At 35.8% G+C, this 9,247-nt stretch overlaps 1 protein-coding gene across 9 annotated transcripts; it reads right to left on the bottom strand.

Moving 5' to 3' along the window:
* Positions 1-2,478: 2,478 nt before the first annotated feature.
* Positions 2,479-9,239, bottom strand: LOC125249333. 9 transcript variants are annotated; one of them, XM_048161607.1, is made up of 21 exons: positions 9,115-9,239; positions 7,538-9,022; positions 7,316-7,455; positions 7,013-7,217; positions 6,827-6,931; positions 6,560-6,750; positions 6,343-6,484; positions 5,307-5,954; positions 5,143-5,214; positions 4,966-5,066; positions 4,776-4,895; positions 4,647-4,694; positions 4,444-4,527; positions 4,297-4,362; positions 3,716-3,776; positions 3,498-3,548; positions 3,239-3,283; positions 3,097-3,158; positions 2,826-2,878; positions 2,650-2,682; positions 2,479-2,534 (listed from the first exon to the last, which is right to left on the bottom strand). In XM_048161607.1, the coding sequence occupies exons 1-15, from the start codon at positions 9,188-9,190 to the stop codon at positions 3,726-3,728; spliced, it is 3,534 nt and encodes a 1,177-aa protein (XP_048017564.1). In that variant the 5' UTR covers positions 9,191-9,239; the 3' UTR covers positions 2,479-2,534; positions 2,650-2,682; positions 2,826-2,878; positions 3,097-3,158; positions 3,239-3,283; positions 3,498-3,548; positions 3,716-3,725. The 9 variants fall into 9 exon arrangements, with proteins under 9 accessions (XP_048017564.1, XP_048017565.1, XP_048017567.1 ...); XM_048161608.1 differs by having other exon boundaries at positions 2,482-2,537; XM_048161610.1 differs by lacking the exon at positions 3,097-3,158 and having other exon boundaries at positions 2,518-2,534; positions 2,645-2,682.
* Positions 9,240-9,247: the final 8 nt, after the last annotated feature.

The following is a 9,247-nucleotide window of genomic DNA, read 5'->3' as shown; positions in this document are numbered from 1 at the left end:
AAGTACTTTACTTTAGTATGGTTCAAAAACACTATAGTATTTACTATAAATTACTATAGTATTTTTTCATCTGGTCCAAGCCATGTCTAATCGTTTTACAACAGGCGTCCAATCACAACAGACTTCCGAAAAACTGAATTGACCAATGACATTTGAGGTTACACTGAAATAAGTAAAGTCCCGCCCCACGACTGACAAAAATCAAAAGTGTTCGCGCGAGCAAAATAGAAGATTGAGCGCGAGTGTAGGGAATGATGACGCGCGTGCTGCGAGTCTTGTCCGAGCACGCGAGGGCTTCATCTGCGCGCAGAAGAGATGTCATGCGCGCGCGCGGGTTTAAAATGAGCTCGCGGGCTCCCGTTTCCTCGCGTGCAGATCTGTTATCCTCTCGTGGAAGTGATTTACTGCGCGCGCAAGCATCAGTTGTGCGCTCGATCATTAATGGCATTAAAATGCCGCCATAAAATTGCCTTTTAAATCTCATACACTAGATGGTTGAGTACATATTGCATAGTATGTGTGCATAGTGTATAGTATGTCATTTGGGACACAGCTACTGACACGAGAATGATTTTCAATATGTTGTAATGCTGCAAAGAGAGGATGCATTTACAAGAACGCTTTTAAGATCCATGTATTCAACTAGGAACCTCTGGAAGTGAGTGAAGGTACTGCAGAAATCTGTTTAAAAGGATATATAAAACAGAAATGTCCTTATTTTTTTCACATGTCTAACTACTTGAAAGAACATGCATGATCTTAATGATTAAGCATTATATAATTAAATAATGTTAGTCAATGCTCTTAAAGATCCATTCATAGATTAACACTCAAAATATCCCTATTATCTGACATGCATACAGATATCACTGAATTAGGTTTCCTGAAATATAATAAATGTGAATCTTAGTTATTTTTGTATTCAAATATATAATGCACTTAATGCTCTGTGTGGTAGTGGGAGTAAATGGGAGAAGTGAAAAAGGGCTAGAATCACTACCAGGGATCGCCCTTCACGGTAAAATACACTAGGCTCACAGGTTAGTTAAGGCCGAGTCAGATACCAGACAAGGTGGTGTCAATTTCAACAATGATCTTTATTTGAGATAATAGAAAAGAAAAAAAAATATCGAAGAAACCCAGCAGTCACATGTGTACACTCACACCACACTGTGAGCACTGCATTCAGGCTAAAGACCCACCACAGCAATGCAAGAAGTCCTCGCTGCAGCCTGTAGCACGATGACGTAGCTGGATCAGATCCAATACGTACTGGACGTTGTCACGCGCATGCGCGGTGGTGTGTTTTGGTGACGTCATAGACGCATGCGCACTACCTATAATCTATGGATTATAATGCGCATGCGCTACTCTTAAGTGACACGCATGCTCAATATTGTATTAAGATGATAATCTAATTGATGAACAGTCATAAGTAATTATTTACATTTATTTAAAGATCTATATTATTTACAGTTTCTCTACACACATGCAAAATAGTTGTCTGGACAACATTTTAAATCACACGATTTTAGAGTTTTTAAACCTAAATTTGATGTATTAATAGCATAATGTCACCGCAAGTATTATTTTTTTAATGCATGTTTATAGAACATTTAAAAATAAAGCCATTTTATTTTATTCAGGTTATATTTGCTGTTGAGTGGAAGCAAAAATGAGTCAAGTAATGGTCTCTGTAATTTTAATCCAAAAAAAGGTACAATAAAGTCTGTATACAACTTAAAATACCAGTACACATTCATGGGGAAAATGCAAAAATATTAACAGCACCAAGAAAAGAAAAAAAACTTGTCAGATGTCAAAATAAACAAAAGTGCTATATTGTCTTGTTTTCAACAGATCTGTACATAAGATTCATCTTAATTTGCTGCTCAGTGTCTGCAAGACATGCAAGTACATTTATTAAATTTATTAATTTGAAAAAGTTCAATATACAAACACAGCAGTCAGATCAAGCAGTTGCCACTCAAGTGACCATTTATATTTAACTTTCTAAATTGCTGTCCTTGGGGCTATAGTGATTGCCGTCACAGATGAAGCAGTCTGCTGAGCAGTAACCTTCAAACTCTTTGGTCGAGTAAAATGCACGAAGGATTCCTTTCCTTCCATCTCCAACATAGCCTGGCGGGAAGTCTTTAAATAAGTCCCCACAACAAAGGCAACTGGTCACTTTATATGGCACTCGGTACATCTCCTTGTAGTCACTGGAGTATGCACTCCAGTTGACAACACCTATTGTAAGAGAGATTTAAAGCAATAAAAAGTTCTGAGCAAAGCTTAAAATGCATTTGCAGCTTAAACTTAATGTGTAGAACCATCTACTGGTATAAATATAAAAAAAACTAAAATGAAAACTTACTGTCAAGCCAGGCAAAATGAGCCTCTTTTCTGAATGATGCCTCACAAACAACATCATGGAAAAGCCAGCACGTCAGAGACAGTCTGAAGAAGGCCACATCTCCATCTTCTTTGACCACATTCATGAGGATATGTCTCAGGATCTCAGGTGGCATCTGCTGAAAAAAACTAATTGGTTAAAATTCTTCTATAAAAAAATACTAGTCAAATAATAGCATACATTTAAAATGTTAAAAATAACATTTGGAATAGGGAAAACTCCCACCTTACTTATGTAATCAGCCTCTGCTTCCATTTCCAATTCTCCAAAAAAGAAAGAAAGAAAGAAAGAAAGAAAGAAAGATCACACCAATACGTCAATCATGAAATATTTATGGAAAAAGGAACTTGAACATTTTATCATCAGTTGTCAGATTAGTTGTTACAAACCTATTTTAAAGGTATACCTGTTTTCATTTCTTTGCGCCTTTTTCTGAGTAGCTTTCTTTCAGCATCTGATCTTAAATTACATATAAAAACAAAAAAAAAAGTGAACTAGTTTCCCTATAAAAGTAGTCCACAGAGGAGAAAAAAAATAAAATCACCATAAAACACCAAATACTGTGCAAATTAACATTATTAAAGAGAGGATAAAAAACTGCTACTTCTACTCCTCCATCACCTACTACTACTAATAAATATGTTTTATTTATTGGAAGTACTTGTAAATAGGCTTACTTCACAGGATAATTTGTTAGCAGGAGCAAGCACCACCATCTCCTTACTGCAGCCATGTCAGACTGGAAAATATGCTTAATGTAAATCACAATCACCCTTTGAGAATAAACTTTTTCCCAAATTATTAGTTTTGATAGCTCACCTCAGCAAAATCAAAGATGCCTCCCATTACAACATAGAGTGCGTACTGTGTAACATTAATAGTAAGTTACATCAAAACAGACATAAACAATAGTAATGAACTTTAATTAAATGGTTTTGTTTGATTGTATAAATATGTTAAGTTTGTTGGATATTGATTTTTCTCATAAACTAAAAAATAAATTAACAATGAAAGACAGCAATCTGACAAAGCTATCAAGGAAAATAAATATTTCTTATTGTTAAACAATTCTTCCTACCATCAACACAAACACTCCACAGTTATTTGAACAATTCTGCCTTGGAGCACCCTGTTGAGTTAAATTGAAATAATTTAATATTATATTACATATTATACATATTACATATTATATGTACATATTATATATTACATATTATAATTACTCAAAAATACAATCAAAAACAATGGGGTTGAATATCTAAAATGGAATTTAGTGAGAACAAGAAAACTGCTTACATTGAGATCATCACGTCCATACTCTTTCCACAGCCCAGGATGTAGTTGCTGTGCAAGTATTCTACAAAGCATTTAAACAACAACAACAACAACAACAAAAACAAAAATGGAATAAAAATAATAATTAAATACTAATAAACAAAAAAATGGGTGGAACAACCCCAAACAAATCCTTGGCTCATTTATCATTGTTTAAAAACTTTCTTTGTATATAAAATATAATTCCAGTGATAAGGTAGATTTAAATAGTTTAAGCATCAATGAAAAATGAGCCATAAAACAAAAAACAAAATGCATGCAAAAGGATGTATGGCACAAAACAGAACTACCATAATCCTGAACTTCTTTTGAACTCTTAATATTTTTTCTGAAAAAACCTGTAGGGATCAATGTAACGACAATCGGTGAAGTCAGTGCCGTGCAGTGAATCAAGCAAATACATCTCTCTGCTTTTTGGTTTCATGATCTGTAAAACTGGTTCTATTAAATGATTCTTGGAAGACACAACTGTTAGTTATGTCAAAATATCTCAGTGTTACTTGCATTAAGGAGAACTGATAATTTAAACACAATAGACTTACACATATCATCCAATGGTTTGATGCCCAGGAAGGAAGTAAGATGAAGTCACATTCTGCTATATGGTCCTAATACAGACAACAAACATTTTTAAAAGCCACCTAAAATGACCCTAGTTAACTTCTATTAAACATTTCAGTCATACTTACAGGTAAGTTAGCTGAAGGGTCTGCACACAATGGTGGCAACCATGTCACTGTCACATACGAGCTAAAACAATGGACCTTTATGTTCTGTTAGATACCATTTAAAATTACAGTTAATAAAGGATCACTTGTGCACACTTTCTCAATCAAAAAAAAAAAAAAAAAAAAAAACAGTTCTATACAGAAGATATATATAAAATCTTTACCTTTAAGTCAGCAATATCTCTGACCATTGAAAGGCAGGCATTCAAAATCTGTAATAATTTGAGAGAAACCAAATTTAATATTCACTTATCGCAAAACAAAAGCATGATATTGCGTGTGATAATACTCACAGTCCCTTCAACATCATTTGGATGTCCCAAGGTAATAAAATCTGATCTGACCAGAATTGTTGCTCCTACTTGAGCCAAAAATTGTTGTTGTGATTCCTTTTCATTTAAAGCATTTTTTATCTATAAAAACAAAAACAAGTGTAAGTATGATTATACACTTTGCATAAAAATGCAAAACAATTCAACATACCATCTTTATTTGGTCACTGCTTTGTGGATGCATCCAGCATGCCCTGTTTGGCTGCACATTTTGTAGGGCTGTCATGTCAATCACTGAACCTTGGCTGGGGTCTGAAAAGAGATAAAACTGTATTTATTAAGTGAAGTGAGATTTTGCAAGTGCAGTGTTTATAATGACATTACTTACAGTGTACTTGGTCTATTTGTGTAATATCACAGGTGTGTCTCTCACTATCATTTAGGGACTGTGGAGTTGTACCTTCACATACAGTACAAGAAAAAGTGATTTTTACAATACATGAAAAAATGAATGGTCATTGTAAGATTTAAAAAAAATAAATAAAAACTTACCAAGTACTATCTGACCATAACCATTGAAGGTTAACTGATCACTTGGTGATACAACTTTTCTTAGGCTGTCCTCCATGTTCTTATTCTGTGCTGTGTTATAATGGTGAATGATGTTGCGCATCAAAAATGTGTGTCCTGATGGCGTGAGCATGTTCAGGAAATAATTGTTTTTGCGCATTGCAGCAAAAAGTTGCTCTGCGGTTTGAGTATTTACCCATCCACAAAGTTCTGGGACTACTTGGATTCTTCTAAGAGCATCTCTTGGGTCTTTGGTGTTGAATTCATGGAATCTGTCATACAAAGCATAATGCTCTGATGATCCTGTCAAAGGATGGCAGTTGGTATCCTCATTCTCCTTCTTATTTTTCAACCATGGTAGATTAACTTTGAGCTTGCCTTCCTTTGCTAGCTGGATATTTGCTGTAGTTGGTTCAGCAAGTCTTCCTTCATGGGGACTGAAAGGTAGAGAATCTGCTTCACGAAGATTTACGTGTGCTGCAAGTCCTCTAGCAAAGTCGTATATTACAACATTAGGAAAGTGCTTCCAACTCAGCAGCAAGTCCGCAAAGTCTCTGGGAGATTCTGCTCTTATGTTGAATTTGATGGAATACACTATTCCACATGGACATGTAATGACTGCCCAGCCACCTAAGAGAAATGTACAAAGCACAATTTAAAGAAAGTATAATGTAAAAAATATATTTAAAATCATTACATTACAAAATAAATAAATAAATAAATAAAAAATAAAAATAACACTTCAACTATTAACTTAGTTTTTTTTTTATAATTTAGTTTATTTTTTGTAATAAACTAAATTATAAAAAAATAATTAACCCATGTTGCATCTTCCAATTAATGCTTTGCTGAAAATTAAAGTGTCCATCGGGATACATTTATAAACTCCTGTGACATTTGTTCTTCAATCAAAGCTACATATTTATGCATTATTAAATGTATTATTATTATTATTATTATTATTATATTATTATTATTATTATATAGACATTTAAGTGATGAGAGTTAGGCAATTTACCAGAAGCACCCCAAATCTGCTGGAAGATTTTGTCGTACGCAGAACGGTTTTGCATCTCTGTTCGCAAACGTAACACAAGATCCATCCTTGATCCCTTTGTGTCCAATCCACATTCTTTGCACAGCTTCCTCACTGCATCAACCTAAACATATGACAGGCTTTGGTTATAACCAAAATTGTTGCAAAACATAATTAGATGTTGTGCATGTGTTCTTACCTTAAGATTAAAGAGCTCATCACCTAACCTTTCCTCTGTGACGTCAAGATCTGGAACATCACAGGACTTAGTTTTTTGCAGTTTTGCATGCTCAGTGTTTAGAACAATGTCTGACTTTCGGGTATTAGGGCCAATCCAAGGAGCCCAACAATCATAACTTGGGCAAACTACAAAGGGATTTTTCCTGCCACCTTAAGAGAAATACAGTGTGTAAATTGTTTCTTTAGTTACACAGACCTAAATAATATTACACATTAAATAACTTACTTGAAAGAAATCCCCGGCCAATCATCTCCATCGTTACGGATTCCCAAAAAGAGACAATGTTTGTATCACCCTTGAAATCTGATGGTGGTGTGGCTATTTCACTGACTGCAAAACACAAATTCACAAATCAGGAACATGCTGTTTTTAGAAAGCATTTGTAATACAATGTACACAACACATACTTACAAGGAATACTGAAGACACCTTTCTTGTGGAGATCCATAATCACCACTTTGGGGTAATAACCACAATTGATGCAGGTGTAAGAATAAACATGGCTGCTCAAGGCTTCAAAGTGGAGGTAAGCATGGAGCACTGTGTCTTTGCTGGGGAATTTTGCTTTAGCAGTAGCTTCAAGTATGCTCATTACTCTGCTAACAGCAGTGTGATTCTAGGCATATTCACAGAGTATAAAGAAAAAAGACTATGTTACATGACATAATACTTACTACACAAAACAATATCAACATCAATAGCTACACATATTACCTGAAGAGCATTGCGGAGAATTACACACAAGTGAAGAGAGAGCAGAAGATGGTCATTGAAGTTATGGATACCATCAGTGAATTCCTGGTACCTGTACATCATGCTGCAGTTGCTACATACTTTGTAGTAAGTTGAAATTCCTTAACAGAGAGCAGAAAAGTTAAATACAAAATAACAGTACACTCTTTAAACAATTTGAATGTTTTATTTAACAATATTTACCTTCAACTACCCCAGTAAAGGTCAGAATCTTTGCTCGTGAGGTTATAATAATTGGGTCACTTAGAACATGATTACCCTCACATTCGGAGCAGAATGTTTCTTCAGGAATTAGTTGGTGTCTAAATTCACTTCCATGTTGTAGACCACTAACCAAATTTTGAGGAAGGTCCACAGGCAGAGATTTATTTTTCATCAAATAGCGCACCATCCTCTCCATTCCATCATCATTAGGTGGGTACTGATGATCACTACAGTCATCCACACTCTCAGACTGCTGCTGAGGAATCTGCATGGAATCAATCCTTTCGGTGGTCTTCACCTTCTGGAAGAGAGCTCTCTGACTTTGAAACAAATGCCATTTAGCTATTGCTTTGTGAATACACGACTGTTTGATTTTATTACATGGACAGGCCCACGTGATCTTCTTACTGTCATATACAACAGTCACTCTTCCAAGTCTGCAGTAATAAGACATTTTTGGCTCATACACTGATATATATTTTTTTGTTGAGGGCCCAGCAAATGTGATCGCTACAGAAAGTGGCACATCTTCTTTGTTTGCCATGCATTGCCTTTCGATGCATGCATCTTTCCTACTTTCTCCAAACCATTTTTCTTTCACCATCTCGTTTAGGGTTTCCTCTTTGAGATTAACAGAACTGCCATCATCTTTGGGACAGAAAGCTAAAGACATAAGATGGCAGCACTCAAATGGTTTCAGGCCACTCCTTTGTGCAAAATCAGCACTAGCATTACAGTGGTCTAGTTCACACATAACTTTATCATTCACACCCCAGATCCTTTTTTGAACATGGATGGGTATTGATGGTGCACTGAAAGATTTTGCCACTGCAAAAATTCCATGCTTACTGTCAATGACCTGACAAAGTAAATGTCTTTCTAATGTGATGGCCTCTTTAACTGTGGTGTGCCTTCTTCTAATGTGAACTCGCAAGTTCTTTTTATTCAATTCCATATCACAATGATCACATCTGATTCTGTTCTTCTTTAGTTGAGGACGCTTTACTGTTGGTTGCTCTGGTGGAACCAGGACAGAGGAAGTAGTCGGAGATGGAAGTACTTGGGTGGATGCAGAAAGAGGAAATGGAGCTTCAGAAAGAGGGCACGTTGTCACAGGTTGCAAAGATTGACATAAGGGACCTGTCCAAGACTGTCTCATTGCTGGAGACTGAAACACTGAGGTAACTGGAGATGAAGATGTTTGGATAGCCATGGGGCAAGACAGGGGAGGCGCCTGTGTAATGACATGAGAAGTCTGTACTGAAATAGTAGAAAGTGGAGCAGTGGCTGCTGGGCTATGCAGGAGTGGAGATTGAGCTTCCTGGCCAGGAATAGCCAACTTTTGTTTACATTTTTTAAGATGAGTAATTAACTGCACTTTTCTTATTACTGTAGCAGGACAGTAACAGCAGTGGAAATGTGCATTTTCTCTACAGTGTGAATTGCACTTAACAATCACAAAATCTGGGGGGAAAAGTTACACACATATGACATGCATTACTCTGATCAAATTTTATAAATCAAAATAAAATTAGTAAAGGTGAAATTATACTCACCATCATGATGTACTGCCAATTTTAGATGATTCTCTACATGGTTATCAATGGATAGTTGTGATGTGGTTTTGTACATCTCACAAAAAGGGCAGTGGTACTGGCTACAGCACCGTGTGCACCTTGAAATTACTAC

The sequence above is a fragment of the Megalobrama amblycephala genome, linkage group LG16 (genome assembly GCF_018812025.1).
Source record: "Megalobrama amblycephala isolate DHTTF-2021 linkage group LG16, ASM1881202v1, whole genome shotgun sequence".
Lineage (NCBI taxonomy): Eukaryota > Metazoa > Chordata > Actinopteri > Cypriniformes > Xenocyprididae > Megalobrama > Megalobrama amblycephala.
Note: the sequence above shows the minus strand (reverse complement) of the source record. Positions and strands in the feature narration are given on the sequence as shown.